At 40.4% G+C, this 19,724-nt stretch overlaps 1 protein-coding gene across 5 annotated transcripts in view; it reads left to right on the forward strand.

The window, feature by feature from the left end:
- Positions 1-19,724, forward strand: part of Arhgef6 (Rac/Cdc42 guanine nucleotide exchange factor 6) — a 117,769-nt gene that overhangs the window by 44,538 nt on the left and 53,507 nt on the right. For all 5 annotated transcript variants that reach the window (XM_048336946.1, XM_048336949.1, XM_048336948.1 and 2 more), the window contains one exon: positions 4,297-4,367. In XM_048336946.1, the coding sequence (XP_048192903.1) occupies positions 4,297-4,367 (71 nt within the window). The remainder of the gene's footprint in view (positions 1-4,296; positions 4,368-19,724) is intronic.

Genomic DNA, 19,724 nt, shown 5'->3' on the forward strand with positions numbered 1-19,724 from the left:
AAGAGGCTAAGTCATCCTGAGCGAGAGTTCAAGCAGGGACTTATTCAGCTTTAAGCACCTTTCTATCTCTATACTGCCCACCACAGTGCTTTCAATATAGTGGACACTTGACACATGCTGTCGATGGTTTGGAAATGGTTGGAGCATGTCTTCTAAAGATTTCCTTGCTAGGAGCTTTGTCCCCAGTGTGAGAGTATGGAGGAATGTCTAAGAAATGGAATCTAGTAAGAGACAAGTCATTGAGGGCCATCACCACCAAAGAGATTAATGTTCCTAAGAGATACAAATTCATGTTTGCGGAGAGTAGGTTATAAAAGAGCAAATGTAGTCCCCAAATCTCACCGACTTCCTTCCTGTCCCACTACGTGATCTCCCTTCTCTTCTTGTCTAATTTCATTCCCATTTTTTTCTGTCTTATTGTGACAGCCATTGAAGCTGTTCCCAGGGGATATGCAGATGAGAACGGCCAGTTTTGGACTATTTCAGCTTCAAAAGCTGTGAGCTTGATATACCATTTTTCATTATGAATACCCAACTTCAAGTATTTAGTTATAGTAACAGAAAATGGACTAACTTAAGGGTGAACTCCATTAATAGAGAAGACAGGAGAATGTGTGCATGTCTTATGTGTATGTTGTATATGTGTATGTGTATGTTTTATGGGTTGGTTGTTGTTGGTACTGAAGATGATGAATTGTTTTAGAATTGTTGATTTGGAAGTGTAGTAAGTCATAGTTCCTGAACACTTCTAGCAACCAGTTTGGATATGGAACACAAGACAGTCACAAAAATTGAAGATGGAACAGAGAAATGACAGTATAAGGTGGTGAATAAAGAAGTGTAAAATAGATAGCCAATCATCAATGTCTCAAAGCATAAAGGTTCTAAAGGATGAAAAGGTTGGGTGGCATAGATCTTGATCTTGATGAATGGGATGGGGTAGACTCAGAAGAGAGAGAAGGAAAATCTAAGTCATGGTGATTGGTCAGAGAAAACAAAAACCAGGGCATTATTTTTTTGTGATTAGACTTGATAGAATTAGCTTAGAAGGTAGCAGAACAGATCATCTTGATATAATGAAAATGTCTTGTTTGGAATTAAGGCAAGCATTCAGTCTTTGTTGACCTGAATTTTTCCCCACTCCAACTCTTTCTACCTCCACAAAACGAGGAAGCCAAGCCCTATCTGGAATGCTGCCAGGGAATGTTATATCTTCCTGTTTGTTCCATGTTTAGTATAGAAAATCTTGGTAATATTTCATTCCTTCCCACGAACTCTCAATTGATATAGAAGCTCAGGAAAGAAAATTTTTCTTCAAGGATGTTGAAAAAAGGATTCCCAGATAAATGCATATTTCATAGAAATAAGATCTTCAAGTTTAGGTTTTTGTTTTGTTTTGGGTTTTTTGCCAGTTCTGGGGCTTGAACTCAGGGCCTGAGTACTGTCCCTGGCTTCTTTTTGCTAGCACTCTACCACTTGAGCCACAGCGCCACTTCCGGCTTTTTCTATGTATGTGGTGCTGAGAAATTGAACCCAGGGCTTCATGTATATGAGGTGAGCACTTTACCACTAGGCCATATTCCCAGCCCACAATGCATTTTGTTTTTGGTCAGTCCTGGGGCTTGAACTCAGGGCCTGAGCACTGTCCGTGGCGTCTTTTTTTTTTTTTTTTTGGCCAGTCCTGGGCCTTGGACTCAGGGCTTGAGCACTGTCCCTGGCTTCTTCCTGCTCAAGGCTAGCACTCTGCCACTTGAGCCACAGCGCCGCTTCTGGCTGTTTTCTGTATATGTGGTGCTGGGGAATCGAACCTAGGGCCTCGTGTATCCGAGGCAGGCACTTTTGCCACTAGGCTATATCCCCAGCCCCCCTGGCATCTTTTTGCTCAAGGCTAGCACTCTGCCAACTTGAGCCACAGCGCCACTTCTGGCCTTTTCTATATATGTGGTGCTGAGGAATCGAACCCAGGGCTTCATGTATACGAGACAAGCACTCTTACCTCTAGGCCATAGTCCCAGCCCCAATTTTAGGTTTTTAAATACCAAGACCATAGAATTTCATGGGCCATTTATAAAGTTGAATCAAGAATGGAACTGAGAAACTTTGGTGATCTCCATCTGCTATTTATTGGTCAAAGTGGGACACTGTGGTCACTACTATGGTACTTCTGACAGTTCATTCTGACAGCGTGGGTACTGCCACTCGGATAGTACACAGCCTTCTGTAATGTTCTAAAAGCAGAATAAAGCAAGCCTAGAACCATAGACCTCTTGCCCTGCAGAGTACTGGGCCATGAGAGTGCTGTGCTTTATTTTCCTCCCTGGAGCCTGTCATTGACAAGAACACTTTGTACTCTGATAATTTTGCCTGTGGGGAGTGGAATTTGAAGTTTTGGATTCCAGTATAGCTCTTCTCTTGAGATAACTGACAAAAGCCATGGAGATAGCCTCTTTTCACTCTTTGAGAATAAGCTGATATCAGAAGATGCACAGCATGAAAAAAAAATCCACCGTATACTATAGAAAGTAAAGCAATAGAATATTTGAATATTAAACACATCCATACAATCTCTTCCCCTTACATTCTTTCAGTGTGTGATTGAAGTTAAAAGTACAATAGATCTCTGTGACTATGATGGTAAAACTCTCATCAAGGAAGACAGACTGAACATTGGTGACATCAAGAAAGCCCACTTCAGCTGGACGTCGGTGGCTCATGCCTCTAATCCTAGCTACTCAGGAGGCTAAGATCTGAGGATTGTGGTTCAAAGCCAGCCTGGGCAGGAAAGTCCATGAGACTCTTATCTCCAATGAACCTCCAGAAAACTTGAAGTGATCCTGTGGCGGGCTCAAGTGGTAGAGTGCTAGCCAGGGACAGTGCTCAGGTCCTGAGCTCAAGCCCCATGACTAACAGAAAAAAAAAAGCCTTGCTTCCAGTTTTGCTTGCTTCTTTCTAGGTTTCCTATTATCTGAGAAAACCCCTATTTGGGGTGACATTGAAGAAGCATAATACTTATAACTAGACTTAGGGAATTGTAGCCCCTTTGAACAAGTACTTAAAATAATAAATGAAATAGAAAACCCCTATTTTGAGCAAAGATACTTTCTTCAAAAGTTTTATTTCATAAAAATACATATATTGATACCTTAGTCATTATATAAGCCACTGTAGATATACTGAGGGTATTTGCACTTATATTTCATAGGAGTCACATACATTATAATAAGAAAACTAGTCATTTATACAATTTCTTTTTTTTTTTTTCGTTGTTCCAGTTGTGAGCCTTGGACTCAGGGCCTGAGCACTGTCCCTGGCTTCTTTTTGCTCAAGGCTAGCACTCTGCCACTTGAGCCACAGCGCCACTTCTGGCCTTTTCTATATATGTGGTGCTGGGGAATCAAACCCAGGGCTTCATGTATAAGAGGCAAGCACTTTACCACTAGGCCACATTCCCAGCCCCTCATTTATACAATTTCTAGTTCTCTTTTTAACCTCAGTCATTGCCTGTAAACCAGCCTGTTATTTATACATCCAAGTAATAGCTCTCAGTGCAGTGTACCATGTACCAGTAACATAGTAAACTGTACTTTTTTTTTCATTTTTATCTTTGCCTTGTTACCTAGAAAGGCTCAGGACTTGGGCAGGACTTTAACTTTCCCTGAGCTTGGTGTGGTGTACTTCTAGCACTCTGAAGGTGTAGGCAGGAGTACTGCCAGTTCCATCCATTCCAGTCCTGGCCTTGTCTGAAACAACAACAACAGCAACAGATTTTTCCTGGCAAAATTTCCATGCCAAGAAAATACTGGGTCTGGGGATATGGCCTAGTGGAAAGAGTGCTTGCCTTGTATACATGAGGCCCTGGGTTCAATTCCCCAGCACCACATATACAGAAAACGGCCAGAAGCGGCGCTGTGGCTCAAGTGGCGGAGTGCTAGCCTTGAGCGGGAAGAAGCCAGGGACAGTGCTCAGGCCCTGAGTCCAAAGCCCAGGACTGGCCAAAAAAAAAGAAAAGAAAAAAAAGAAAATACTGACCTGGGTTGGGAATGTGGCTTAGTGGTAGAGTCTCACCCTAACTCTGCTACTGATTTCCTATGGCTGAATTCCTTGGCCTGTTCTATACTCAAAATTGAAGTGTCTAGATGAGAACAACTTTGACTTCCAGTTTACTGAGGTGGTAATTTCACTTATTTAGCAATGCACACTTCCCTTGATCCTTACATTTGGGATAATTACAGGATGTTACACAATGTTTGTCATTGAGTTGAATAATATTCATATTATATAATGTCTTTTTCACAGAGAGACCTCTCTCCCCCAAGGCTGTCAAAGGATTTGAAACGGCTCCACTTACCAAGAATTATTATACTGTGGTGAGTGTTCAGATGATGAACAAAAATTGCTTACTTTTTTAAATGAATGATCAAGCATGCTTTCTTAAGCATAAATGGTAGAAAAATGTTACTGATATCCATAATATGCACAGATAGGCTCCTTGAAAGTTGTATGTAAAGAGAGACTGTTAAGTGTTTAATTTTTCTGTGGTATCAAGCACTAGTCTATAGTTAATTTTTCCTCTCTGTAGTGCCTTCCAAATGCTAATACAGTTAATATCACATTATCAATAATAAATTATGTCCAAGGAGTTATATCCCTATCTAGGTTGTTCAGGAGATCAGGAACTCTTTTAATTGATTTCTTGAGATTTTCGTTCTTGGTTATATCTCCAAATTTGAAATTAACAGCAGACTCCAATTCTTAGGTATAATTACAAGTATCTTGACCAAATAAACCCTGTAGTCATCAAAACACCAGACTGAGCAGTGCTGAGTTTATCTGTGTAGCAGAATTTTCCATGTCAACCAATCTAGCCAACATCAACCCCTATTTCATAATTGGAGCCCAGGGCCTGCCATATGGTTGATCAACGGCCTCAATTTATCTGGCAGCAGCAGCTCCACTTTATCAAGAATCCAGTGATAAGTGGCCTGCAGGCCTCAGGGTGCCAGTGGCTGACATCTTGGCCGCTTGGTGATGGTGGGCAGCTGGTAGGAGTGTTGCTGTGTCCTCCTCCCCAGCTGCCATCCAAAGGCAACTTGTCAAAATGTTCTTGATACTGTGTGGAAACTCCAGTTATCAAACCTCTACTATATCGAGGTGACAAAAAAGGGAAGGACTGGATAAAACTGCATTACAAGTTTCCAAATCCCTTTGCATTAGAATGCACTTTTCAAATGTACCATTTGTTCTTTGCATACATGTGCTGGTATTCTGGTAGTAGGACTTCATTTTCTTTCTGAATAATTATTTATTTATTGTCAAAGTGGGGTTCAGTTTCATACGGAAGGTAGTGGGTACATTTCTTGTAGTTTGTTACCTCCTCCCTCATTCCTCCACTCCCCCCTCTCCCTCTCCCCCCATGAGTTGTTCAGTTCGTTTACACCAAATGGTTTTGCAAGTATTGCTTTTGGAGTCGTTTGTCTTTTTATCCTGTGTCTCTTGATTTTGATATTCCCTTTCCCTTCCCTAGTTCTAATACCAGTATATACAGTACCCAGGGTACTCAGATGAGATACAGAGATAGTGCGGGGCAACCACAGGAAGGGGATACAAGAGGATCATCAACAATGGAAGCTACGGTTTCACGTGACATGTTGAAAATAATTACAACAGTGATATAACAGTCGTTTACATAACATGGAGTTCTTTTCACTTAGCATCATCTTATACATTCATAAGGGCATAGCTATTAATCTCTTGTGATCCTCTGCTGTGACTAGCCTAAACCTGTGCTAATTATTTCCTATGAGGGAGACCATAGAGTCCATGTTTCTTTGGGTCTGGCTCACTTCACTTAGTATAATTTTTTCCAAGTCCTTCCATTTCCTTATGAATGGGGCAATGTCATTCTTTCTGATAGAGGCATAAAATTGTGTATATGCCTGGTAGTAGGACTTAACCTCAGGGCCTCCCACTTTCTCTCTCTCTCTTTCTTTCTCTCTCTCTCTCTTTCTCTCTCTCTCTCTGTCTCTGTGTCTCTGTCTCTCTCTGTGTCTCTGTTTCTCTCTCTCTCAGCTTTATTTTACTCCTGGCTGGCCCTCTCCCACTTGAGCCATGCTTACAGTTAGGATTTTTTTTTCTGGTTAATTAGAAATAAGAGTCTGCAACTTTTCTGCCTGGGCTAGGTTTGAACATTAATTCTCAGATCCCAGCTTCCTGAATAGCATTCTTAAACGTACCTGGAAGTTATATATCTACTGTACTGACAAACCCAAAAGTAGCATAAAGATTCAGAGCAAGGCCTATAAGGTAGCAGTGAAAGTCAAATTGCTTAATATGAACGTACTATGGTGAAATCCAACAGTTAGACCTAGCTTTAGCAGATTTTTAAAGGCCAATCCCCAACTTCTGGTAATGTGATAAGTTTTAATTGATTTTTCTCTGTGAATTTACTTTAGAACTTATCAATACATTCTATCCTCTGGAATATTCTCAATTCTGGTTTTGAGGAGATCCCAAAGGGAAGACGGGCCTTTGGCATGGAATGTGGAATAGAATGGCTCTGGCTTGAACACAGCTCTGTCAAACTCTATTAGCTATAACCAGGGGATGTATAGTACTTAAAATAAAATTCCTGTTAGAAAAAGAAATTATATCATTCTCCTTAATCTATGTTCTGCTTTCTTTCATGTCTCCTTTCCAGACTTGGCCCAGTCACTAATGAAAAGGTCAAGTCATCATTATCTCTAAGTTGCCTTGTCTTATAGTCTCATCATCTCCCCAACACTTCTGTGGAAATACAGCTTCAGTTTTTACTCTGTGTTCTGTGTGCTTTTGTACTGCATGCTCATTTCATTTTGTGCATGGGTAATCTATACAGGTAGGTGAATGTCATTTGGTTTCAAACAATTCAAGTTCACTCTTCAGTGAATGTGTTCTATAATGATAATGTAAGCAATAGTCAATAGGAAAAGTAAAGAAGGAACTTTATAGGGAATGTGGGCAATAATTATAGGGGATTTATTTTGTCAGATTTTTTGTCTTAAATTTTTGGATTAAAATGTATGATCCAGGATAGTTAAGCAACCCGTTCTCTTCCTTTCTGAGCACTTATTTTAGCCTACAGGTAAATGCAGTTAAGATTTTAAGTGAATGTGCTCTGTCAATTTACTAATGGACTCATTTTTAAGGAAAGTTGAGTGATGGATGAAACTGTTGCCATGGCTTTTTCTCCATGTAGCTCTGGAGCATACCATCAACTGTGCTTTGGATCTCTCTGTGTATGTCCTGAGTGCAGCAATTGAAAGTGTTTTGGGGAGTTTGGGGATGGAGCTCAGTGGTACAGCACTTTCCTAGCATATGCCAGGCCTTGGGTTCTCTTCCTTGCCCTGCAAAGAAATGTTGCTGGGATTATCCAAGGCAGAATAACTTCTGTTGATTCTTATGGGTCTTGTGTAAGTCTTATATATGCTATTTATAAACTCTAGTTTACTTCTTTTTGTACGGCCTACATCTTTTAACAGTTTTTTTTATTGTAATGGTGATGTACAGAGGGGTTGCAGTTACATAAGTAAGGTAATGAGTACATTTCTTTTTGGTCAGTGTAGCTCCCTCCTTCATTTTCTCCAATTTCCCCTCCCACTCCCTGCCCTCCCAAATCGTAAAGTTCATTTCCAACATAGTGTGTAGTAAGTATCACTGTTGCATTGGTTCACCCCTTGTCCCACTGTTTCTGTGATTCCCCTTCCCTACCCCCAATCAGATAAACTTATATACAAGACAAAGGGTACAGTAATAAAAAACAGTGACAACATGAAATAAACCATAGGAGAAAGCAAAAGGAAATAACTGCAAACAGCACACTAAAAAACTCCTTTGTTTCCATTTCTTGGAGTTCATCTTGATAAGCATTTTTTTAAGTTTTATTATAAAACTGATGTACAGAGAGGTTACAGTTTCATACGTTACAGTTTCATACAGTTTCATACGTTACAGTTTCATACAGTTTCATACAGTTTCATACGTTTCATACAGTTTCATACAGTTTCAGGCATTGGATACATTTCTTGTACTGTTTGTTACCTTGTCCCTCATACCCCCCTCCCCCCTCCCTCTTTCCCCCCCTGAGGTGTTCAGTTCGCTTACACCATACAGTTTTGCAAGTATTGCTTTTGTTGTTGTTTCTCTTAATTTACCCTTTGTCTCTCAATTTTGGTATTCCCTCTCAATTTCCTAATTCTAATACCAGTATACACGGTTTCCAATATACTCAGATAAGATTACAGAGATAGTGTAGATACAATCCAAGAAGGTGATACAAGAACATCATCAACAGTATAAACTACAGATACACATGGGATGTTGAAAGTAGTTACAACTGTGATATAACAATCATTTCCATAAAATGGAGGTCATTTCACTTAGCATCATCTTATGTGATCATAAGGGTATAGCTATTGGGCTCTTGTGATCCTCTGCTGTGGCTTGCCTAATCCTGTGCTAATTATTCCCAATAAGGGAGACCATAGAGTCCATGTTTCTTTGGGTCTGGCTCACTTCACTTAGTATAATTTTTTCCAAGTCCTCCCATTTCCTTACAAATGGGGCAATGTCATTCTTTCTGATAGAGGCATAAAATTCCATTGTGTATATGTACCACATTTTCCTGATCCATTCGTCTACGGAGGGGCATCTGGGTTGGTTCCAGATTCTCGCTATGACAAATTGTGCTGCAATGAACATTGTTGTGCTGGTGGCATTACTGTGATTTTGTTTGTGGTCTTTTGGATAGATACCCAAAAGTGGGGCTGCTGGGTCATAGGGGAGTTCTATATTTAGCCTTCTGAGGAATCTCCATACTGCTTGCCAGAGTGGCTGAACCAGTTTACATTCCCACCAACAATGAAGTAGGGTTCCCTTTTGGCCACATCCCCTCCAACAACTGTTATTGTTAGTTTTCTTGATATATGACATTCTTACTGGGGTGAGATGGAATCTCAATGTTGTTTTGATTTGCATTTCTTTTATGGCCAGTGATGTAGAGCACTTTTTCATATGTCTCTTGGCCATTCTCATTTCTTCATCAGAGAAGTCTCTTTGTAGGTCTTTAGCCCACTTGATGAGTGGGCTATTAGTTCTTTGCGGTTTTGTTTTGGAGGAAGGTAATTTTTTTAGTTCTGATAAGCATCATTTTATATGGTCATATGCGTATAGCTATTGAGCTATTGTGATCCTTTGCGAAGAATAGCCTAGATATTCTAGTTATTTCAAGTGAAAGAAACAATGTAGCTTATGTTTTTTAAGTCTGGCTTACTTCACTTAATATACGTTTTTTCCAAGTCTTTTCATTTCATTATGAATGGGGCAATGTCATTCTTTCTGATGAAAGCATAGAATTCCAATGTGTATATATACCACATTTTCTTGACCCATTCATCAACTGAGGGGCATTTGGGTTGATCCCATTTCTTAGCTATGGTAAATAATGCTTCAATGAACATGGTTGTGCTGGTAGCTTTCCTTGTTTGCCTTGTTTGTGGTCCCAGGAGTGGGATTGATGGGTCATAGGGGAGCTCTATATTTAGTCCTTTGAGGAACCTCCACACTGCTTTCCAGAGTGGATGAACAAGTTTACATTCCTACCAACAGTGTAGTAGGGTTCCCTTTTGGCCACATCCCCGCCAGCAGCTGTTATTAGTTTTCTTGATAATGGTCATTCTAAATGGGGTGAGATGGAATCTCAATGATGTTTTGATTTGCATTTCCTTTATGATGTCCCATATCTTATTGAAAAACATTGTGCATTGTTTGTAGTTCCTTGTTATTATTAACAATTCTGTGAGTACCTTGTACGTATAATTTTATCAACATATGTAAGAATCTGTAGGGAAGATTCCTAAAATTTAAATTGTTGGGCTCACAAGGTGCATACTTTAAAAATAGAATATTTTGGCAGTTTGTAATGGCTTGTGAATGAAATGTAGGATTTTGTTGTTAATGTCGCCTAATTACTGAGTAGTGACTAGTTGAATATATTGTAAGTACATGTAACTCTTCACTGGGTCTGAAGAGACTATGAAATGATGCTCTTAGCTTTGCTTACCAGTAGGTGGTCCTTTTTCCTGTTCAGTTTCTCCTTCCTTTATCTAACTGTACTAAATATCGTTGCTGGCTTCTTACCTTATGAGCTGAAAAAGAGAAATTGTGGTTTATTTGTATTTAAAATTTTAAACAAAATTTACATTTCTTTGGACTTGGCTGTTTAGAAAAAAATATTGGCAAGTCAGAATACATTTGAGGAGCTGGGAATCCAGCCTAGTGGCAAGAGTGCTTGCCTCGTATACATGAAGCCCAGGGTTCGATTCCCCAGCACCACATATATAGAAAACGGCCAGAAGTGGCGCTGTGGCTCAAGTGGCAGAGTGCTAGCCTTGAGCAAAAGGAAGCCAGGGACAGTGCTCAGGCCCTGAGTTCAAGGCCCAGGACTGGCCAAAAAACCCCCCCCCCATATACACAATGGAATTTTATGCCTCTATCAGAAAGAATGACATTGCCCCATTTGTAAGGAAATGGAAGGACTTGGACAAAGTTATACTAAGTGAAGTGAGCCAGACCCAAAGAAACATGGACTCTATGGTCTCCCTCATAGGGAATGATTAGCACAGGTTTAGGCTAGTCACAGCAGAGGATCACAAGAGCCCAATAGCTATGCCCTTATGAACACATAAGATGATGCTAAGTGAAATGAACTCCATGTTATAGAAACGATTGTTATATCACAGTTTTAACTACTTTCAACGTGCCATATGTAACTGTAGCCTCTATTATTGATGATATTCCTGTATCACCTTCCTGTGGTTGTACCTACACTATCTCTATATCTTATCTGAGTATATTGGAAACCGGGTATACTGGTATTAGAACCAGGAAATTGGAAGGGAATACCAAAATCGAGAGACACAGGGTAAAAAGAGACAAACAACTACAAAAGCAATACTTACAAACTCTTTGGTGAAAATGAACTGAACAACTGAACAACTCATGGGGGGGAGGGGAAAGGAAAGGGGGTAGGGGGGAATGAGGGACGAGGTAACCAACAGTACAAGAAATGTATCCAATGCCTAATGTATGAAACTGTAACCTCTCTGTAATTCAGTTTGATAATAAAAAATATATATTTAAAAAAACAAACCAAAATACGTTTGAATATTCTAATCATCCTTCTAATCTGTAGTGAAAACATGAGACAAGTATAAAAAGTACAATCCTACTGAAAAGATTTGGAGAATTGGAAAATCAATTTTGCCCACATGAAAGGTATCCCTATCTATTTGATCTTATATTAATTCATTTTCCCTCTAAGAGTCGTTAATTGTGTATTTTCTATTGCTAAATCAGTAAGAATAGTAATGACTGCAATATATTCAATTTTTAAACTAATGTTTTTCTGATTGCATAATTAATTCTACAAATAACTGTCAAAAACCCAACAGTGCAGAAAAAGGGTAAAGAAGAAAATAATCATTTCCTTTAATCCTGCTACTAAGAAACCATGCCTAACAACATGAATGAATCTCATGTTAAACTTTCTTTGAGAAAGGCATGTGTGTGCAGGTATATGTATTTGGTATTTGTAAGCATGTATGGGTATTATATATAAAATACATACTGTATACCTATCATGGAGATGTTTCTATGTTCACACTCAAAAAATACTTCTTTCTCCAGACCTGTTTTTATGTTCCACCATTTGGTAAGTCATTGCTAATCTAAGCTTTCATTGATTTTGGCCCTGTTTTCAGTCAGAGAAACAGTAGAGGGAGGGAAGGAGAGAGGGGAGAAGGTATGGAAGAATAGAGAGTGAGAGAGGAAGGGAAAAAGAAAGAGAGATTTGTATAAGGAATTGCTGCATGTACATATGCCCACTAAGGTAACTCATGGCCTGTTATTTGAAAGCCACAGATCCAGGAAAGCAGGTGAATGGAGTCTGAAGGCCTGAGAACCAAAGGATAATGGTGGTTTCATTTTGGTTGGTGTAGACCAATGTCCTATCTAAGTTCTCAGAAAGAAAACACATGCTCACTTCTTTTGCCTTTTTTGTTTTGCCAGTCCTGGGGCTTGAACTCAGGGCCTGAGCACTGTCCCTGGCTTCTTTTTGCTCAAGGCTAGCACTCTGCCACTTGAGCCACAGCGTCACTTCTGGCCATTTTCTATATATGTGGTGCTGGGGTATCGAACTCAGGGCTTCATGTATTTGAGGCAAGCACTCTTGCCACTAGGCCATATTCCCAGCCCTCTTTTGCCTTTTTATTCTATTCCTGCCTTTGGATTGTCTACTGACTTTGGGAAAGCTCTATTGAGCCTACTGATTCAAATGCTAATCACATGCAGAAGCAACGTCTTAGGCAGATGTAGAACACTGTTTAGTGATACTGTATGTGGGTACTCTATAATCTAGTCTAATTGACAGGCAAAATTAATTGTCACATCCTGTAAACGTGGGCAGACCAGTTATGCCTTAGAATCTAGAAATCTAAAGTGTTCTCTTCAATTTATGAAACCTCCAAGGAATTATTTCAGTGGGTTTCAGTCCCACTTAGGCCTTGATTCAACTTGGGTGTCATCAATTTTGAAAAGTTTAGAAGTTCTCCAGTGTGACCAAGTTGGCTTTAGGCTCCTAGCCTACATCACATCTACCATGAGGTATGTTCAGTTTGTGTAATGGAGTCTTGATCACTCCTGACCTTGTTTAGAATGGGAAATTAGCATGTCTCAAGGAATGTAGCAGCCTAATAGACACCTTTGCTGCCTCTTACCTTGATTTCTTGTATACAAGGCAAGCACTCTTGCCACTAGGCCATATTCCCAGCCCCTTACCTTGATTTCTTTAACTTTCTTACTGTACATTAAACTTACCTTACTATTCAAAAGCAGCATTTTCTTTTTCTTGTTTCTTTTTATTTTACTTAATTTTTGTGCTGGTCCAGGGGCTTGAACTCAAGGCCTGGGCACAGTCCCTGAGCAATTTTTGCTCAAGGCTGGCATTGTACCAGTTGAGCCACAGCTCCACTGTTGGTTTTCTGGTGGCTAATTGGAGATAAGTGTCTCATAAACCTTCTTGCTTGGGGTTAGCTTCAAACCTTGATTCTGAGATCTCAGCTTTCTGAATAGCTAGGATTACAGGGCATGAGCCACCAGCAACCAACTATTTTTTCTCTCTCTTATTCTTATTAGTACACATTCTTTTTTTAAATTAAATTTTATTGATAAGATGATGTGCAGAGAGGGTATAGTTACATAATAAGGTAGTGAGTACATTTCTTGTCATATTTGTTACACCTTCCTTCATTTTTCTTTCCCTTCCCCAGTTCAGATAAGCATAAATACAATATCCAGTGTACCAGAATCATATACAGTGACCACAGGGGGTACGTCAAAGGAAATTCACTTAGTACATTAAACATTGACAACAGTAAAATCCTCCTGTTTCCATCTCTTGGAGTTCATTTTGCTTAGCCTCATCTTATATAATCATATGTATGTAGCTGTTGAGACCTTTTTATGTTTATTTAGTAATTGTTTGGTTTTAGAGAGATGATCTAAAATCGCTGACCAAAATATGTAGAAATACCATTTGAAAAGAAGTTTGTTGCTTTACAGACATGATCTCTACTGTTCTCCCCTCCCCCTCCAACAACCACATATCAGGGAGACCATGCGCCTTTGTCCTCTGTGCTCTAGGCTTGTCTCGCTCAATATTATTCATTCAAGATCTGACCATTTCCCTGTGAATGCCATTATTTTATCATTTTTTTGCCATTAAGATTACCTTTATTTTAAGTACACATTAAACAAGAGATTATCTAAAATCAAATGTAACACTTTTGAAAAAGACATATTCTAAAATAACTGATTTCAATGACAAATTAAAACTTTACTGGGCTGGGGATATGGCCTAATGGCAAGAGTGCCTGCCTCGTATGCATGAGGCCCTGGGTTCGATTCCCCAGCACCACATATACAGAAAACGGCCAGAAGTGGCGCTGTGGCTCAAGTGGCACAGTGCTAGCTTTGAGCAAAAAGAAGCCAGGGACAGTGCTCAGGCCCTGAGTCCAAGCACCAGGACTGGCCAAAAAAAAAAAAAAAAAACTTTACTGAGTAGTCTGATTTCTAACTTTATCTTGCTGTTAAGTTCATTAAACATACTATTTTTTCAGTAGGCAGACAATTATGTTTACTTTAGAGACAATATTTTTTGTTGATTATTCAGTAGAATTCATTATGTTACCTAATATGCACAGAATGGACTTTTCTATGAAATTATGTAGGATGTCATGTTATCTTCTCCATATTAACAACCTAATTGTATTTTCATATGTGCAAGTAAACTTTATGAGCAATATTCTTTGTTAGCTCTCTCTAGTTGTTGCTCACCACACAATCTGAGGCTGTTTTAAGAGTTCTTTTTTGAAAAAAGGATTTACATTCACAAGGCTTTTATCCTGTTTGGGTTCTCCAATGCAAACTGAGTTTTCTTCCAGGTGAAAGACAGTCCACATCTATTACATTCCTAACGTTTCTCACATGTGTGAATTCTCTTGGGCCTGTTAAAGTGTAAATTTGGGTTGAAAGACTTTCTATGTTTACAAGGTTTCTCACCTGTGTGAATTCTATTATCCATGCCAAGGTCTGTCCACATTTGTTGTATTCATAAGGTTTGTCTCCTGTGTGTTCTCTGATGAACATGAAGGTGTGTCCCACTTCTAGGTGAAAGAATTTCCTCATTTGTTACATTCGACCTTGCCGCTTGTGGTCCATTGTTCCTCCTCCAGGCTGGGAATCAGTTGAAATGATTCCAGGGGATTGCAGACACCAGAAATCTAGGCCTTACGGATAATGATAATATTCTCCCATGAGCTCCGCGTGCACCTTGGACACGCCATAGATGGTCCTGGGCCTCCCAACACAGAGGTCCGGGGTTGAGTTCCGGGGAGACTCCCCCAGACGACCAGCTGGGCTCCCCAAATGACCTGCGGGTGCAGCAGCCCGGGACGCGGAGCCGGGACGCGGGAGCGGGGCCTTGAGGTTTGTTTTCATGAGTTCCAGTCATAGGTTTGAACTTGAGGTGTTTTTCTAATGGCTACAGCTCTATTACTTTCGGCTTGCTGGTGGTTCATTAGAGATGAGAGTCTCAGGGACTTTCCTGCCCAGGCTGGGTTTGCACCAGGATGCTCAGATTTCAAGGTTTTGGTGTAATACTCTCCGTTTCCCATGGGACACTTATCTCCTGCATTGAGTAGATAGGCCATTACAAGGCAGAGGATCTGAACTGGAAATGAGAGGGAGAGGGAGAGAGGGAGAGAGGGAGGGAGGGGGTGGGAGGGGGAAGGGGGGAGAGGGGGAGAGAGGGGGAGAGAAGGGGAGAGAGAGGATATATGCATGTGCTATTCATGTACATGCATATAATATACTTGGATCAATTTCCCTCCCCTCTTTCTTCTCCTTTACAAAAACAATTTTAACAGATTTTATTATTCAGTTGTCATACATGAGAATGAAGTACTTTGATTATGCTCAACCCTCTTCACCTTGTCCTTTCACACTTCCCTCCCACCACCTGGTCTCTCTGTTGTATACTCACGTCATACTTCTTTCATGTATACAGTCTGTATATGACAGTTTACATTTTCAGTACATTGAGTCTCTTCATTGGCCATTGTTGCCATTGTAATTTGATGTTGTGTGCCAAGAAGAGTTAAAAGTAATGAACAGAGAATGAATATGTACAGCTTAATCCATAGGCAGCATTTAGATCACGTTCTACATGGTCATGGGAAGACAAGACAGACACGACTGCAACAGCCACATAATAGAGAATAATTTGAAATTGTAAAGATAGGCATACCAAATTGAGGTTGGGAACCCTTTGCACAGAAGCACCTAGAGAACTTGTTAAAACTACAGACATCTTGCTGCCATTGCTAATTTTCTACATCAGGATCTTTGGCCATGGATCCCAAGAAACAGTTTTTTTAACAAGTCTCTTTGCAAGCTCTTTACTATGATTCTTCATCAACATGGACATGAGTTTGGTGCTCACTTAAATCTGTGTGTGTGTGTGTGTGTGTGTGCACGCGCGCGCACGTGTATTCATGTGCTGGTCCTGGGACTTGAACTCAGGGCCTGGGTGCTGTCCTTGAGCTTTTTTCCTCAGGGCTAGCACTCTACCACTTAAGCCACAGGGACACTTTTGGCATTTTTTGTTTTGTTTCTTTTTGGTTGTGGGGCTTGAACTTCGGACTTGAACTCTGGGCCTGGATCTTATCCCTGAGCTCTTATACTCCACTCCTTTGAGCCAGAGCACCACTTCCAGTTTTCTGGGGGCTATTTGGAGACAAACGCTTCATGGCTTCAAATTGTGATTCTCCTAGCTCAGCCTCTTAGGTGTGTGTCACTGGTGCTTGGCACCTCACCAGCACCTTTATCCCAACAGTTTAAAAGGCCTTACAGAGCTATCAATTGATTCTCTTCTCTGTTTTTCCCTATTATTTTTTACGTACCATTTTTCTGACTGCTCCATTCATCTCTTCCATTTGAGGGCTGAAGGTAGAGGAAGTGGCAGGATTTTGTGGGGTGGATGGGTCTGCGATAATGGGAAATAGTGCTATTTGTTTTGTGAAAGCAAACAATCTGGGGACACAAAATGAAATATTGCCCTTGAAGATGACAGGTATTTCCCCAGACATATATGACAAATATAACGCATACAAAGTAATATATTGCCTTTTTCAGTTTCAGAGACATTTCCCAATGGTAACTCATTTTACAGGTACCATAATTATCTCAGAATCCCTACAATGTACTTTTCCTTTGATTCCCTGAGGCCATTATAGTCTTCCTTTATTACCAAACATCTCAAAGTATCTCTATTTGGAGATATTACTTATGCATTTTAACCTCTTAAAACAATTTCTTCATATTTCTATGACTACTCCCCTTTGGGCAACAAAGTTATAAAGATGAACTCACGCTGAAGCCATTCCAGGAAATGTAGGAAATTTATTTTACTGGAAAATCCATAGCCTAGAATGGAGGCACAAAGGGTTTCTACTTCTTTTTTTTTTCTATGGCTTCTTGCCATCCTTTCTATTCAGAACTCAGGCAAAGGTTAATTGAGCAAAAGGAAGCTCAGTTGTCTTGGTGAAGACAAGAGTTGGGGAGGCAAAGGCTGTGTCTGGACACAGTCCATTTTACTAAGTTCCAGTGGACTTCATGTCAATCCAATTGTACTGTTCTGAAGTTGGTTGGCCTGCCAAGTCCCTTTCCCTCTGATTCACCACTGAAGCCTTCTGTTTGGGAACACATAGCCGCCTCTGTCTGATTCCCTTCTTATGCTTCCAGATTAGATGGCCTGTGGCCTGAAAAAGAGTCAGTCTCCATTCATCAGTTGCTCTTTTGAGATGGAGGAAAGCAATAAACGTCTAAGGGAACTTGGGAAAGAATCTGAAGCATTTACCTTGATGAGAAGTTCTGCTAATCAAATCACAGCAATGGCTGTTCTTAGCATATTGCCATTTAGATGGGCTTTGGAGGACCTAAGTTGAGGATACAACTTGTGAAGCACCTTTTGCCACTTTAGTTTTCTGAAATAAGCATTCTGTGACTCTTAAGGCTTGCAAGTCCATGAGTTTAATGTACATGTCCATTTCACTTTGCAGAAGTCATTTACAGGCAAGGGGAGTGAGAGCTGGTCTCCCTTACCTTCTCTTTGGTCTGTCCCTTGCTCGTGGTTCCAGTGCAGATGGTTTGTCTACAAAGTGTGCTGTCTGGCCTAGCTCATAAGCCCATTAGAGTAGGAAGGAGTTCTGCTTTCTTAAAAATCTTAGCAATGTCATCTATTGTGTTGCTTTGCTTTTTTTGTTGCTGTTGGTTGTGGGGCTTGAAGTCAGGGCCTGGGCACTGTCCCTAGCCTTTTTGTACTCAAGGCTAGTAGTGCTCTACCATTTGAGCCACAGTACCACTTCTGGTATTTACTTTAATTGGAGCTAAGAGTCTCACAGAGACTTTCCTGCCTGGGGTGCCTTTGAACTGAGATTTTTAGATCTCAGCTTCCTGACTAACTAACTATGCACACAGCTTGATTTGCTTTGTTTTATTTTTTGTTTGTTTTCTTTGAAATGGGCTTTCACTATGTAACCTAGGTTGGCCTTGAATTGTTTTTTTTTTTTGTCTTTTGTGGGGCTTCAATCCCAGGCCTGGGTGCTGTCTCTGAGCTAGTGCTCTACCACTTGAGCTATGGCACTACTAGTTTTTTGGAGGTTGGTTGCTAGTAAGTTTCATGACCTTTCCTACCCAGGCTGGCCTTGAACTGCAGTCCTCAGTTTTCAGCCTCCTGAGTAGCTAGGATTACAGGAGTAAGCCACCAGGGCCTGGCTTAACCTTGAACGCATGTGTGTGTGTGTGCACACGTGTGTGTGTGTGTGTGTGTGTGTGTGTGTGTATGTGTGTATTGGGCATTGAATTCAGGGCTTAGATGCTCTCCCTTAGCTTTTTAGCTCACGGCTGGTGCTCTACTTCTGGAGATGAGTCTCATGGACTTTCTTGCCTGGGCTGGCTTTGAATTGTGATCCTGAGTTTACAGGATTACAGGTGCCTAGCTGGCTTTGAACAGTTCAGCTCCTGTCTTTTTTTTTTTTTTTCAAATTTTTATTATCAAACTGATGTACAGAGAGGTTACAGTTTCATACGTTAGGCATTGGATACATTTCTTGTACTGTTTGTTACCTTGTCCCTCATACCCCCCTCCCTCCCCCCCTTTCCCTTCCCCCCCGCCCCCCGGAGGTGTTCAGTTCACTTACACCAAACAGTTTTGCAAGTATTGCTTTTGTGGTTGTTTCTCTTTTTTTACCCTGTGTCTCTCAAATTTGGTATTCCCTTTGAATTTCCTACTTCCAATACCAGTAAACACGGTTTCCAATATACTCAGATAAGATTACAGAGATAGTGTAGGTACAACCACAGGAAGGTGATACAAGAACATCATCAATAATAGAAGCTACAGATACACATAGGACTTTGAAAGTAGTTACAACTGTGATATAACAATTGTTTCCATAACATGGAGTTCATTTCACTTAGCATCATCTTTTGTGTTCATAAGGGTATAGCTATTGGGCATTGTGATGCTCTGCTATGACTTGCCTAAACCTGTACTAATTATTCCCAATAAGGGAGACCATAGAGTCCATGTTTCTTTGGGTCTGGCTCACTTCACTTAGTATAACTTTTTCCAAGTCCTTCCATTTCCTTACAAATGGGACAATGTCATTCTTTCTGATAGAGGCATAAAATTCCATTGTGTATATGTACCACATTTTCCTGATCCATTCGTCTACTGAGGGGCATCTGGGTTGGTTCCAGATTCTCGCTATGACAAATTGTGCTGCAATGAACATTGTTGTGCTGGTGGCATTACTGTGATTTTGTTTGTGGTCTTTTGGATAGATACCCAAAAGTGGGGTTGCTGGGTCATAGGGGAGTTCTATATTTAGCCTTCTGAGGAATCTCCATACTGCTTGCCAGAGTGGCTGAACCAGTTTACATTCCCACCAACAATGAAGTAGGGTTCCCTTTTGGCCACATCCCCTCCAACAATTGTTATTATTAGTTTTCTTGATATACGACATTCTTGCTGGGGTGAGATGGAATCTCAATGTTGTTTTGATTTGCAT

Source organism: Perognathus longimembris, chromosome 28, assembly GCF_023159225.1.
Source record: "Perognathus longimembris pacificus isolate PPM17 chromosome 28, ASM2315922v1, whole genome shotgun sequence".
NCBI lineage: Eukaryota > Metazoa > Chordata > Mammalia > Rodentia > Heteromyidae > Perognathus > Perognathus longimembris.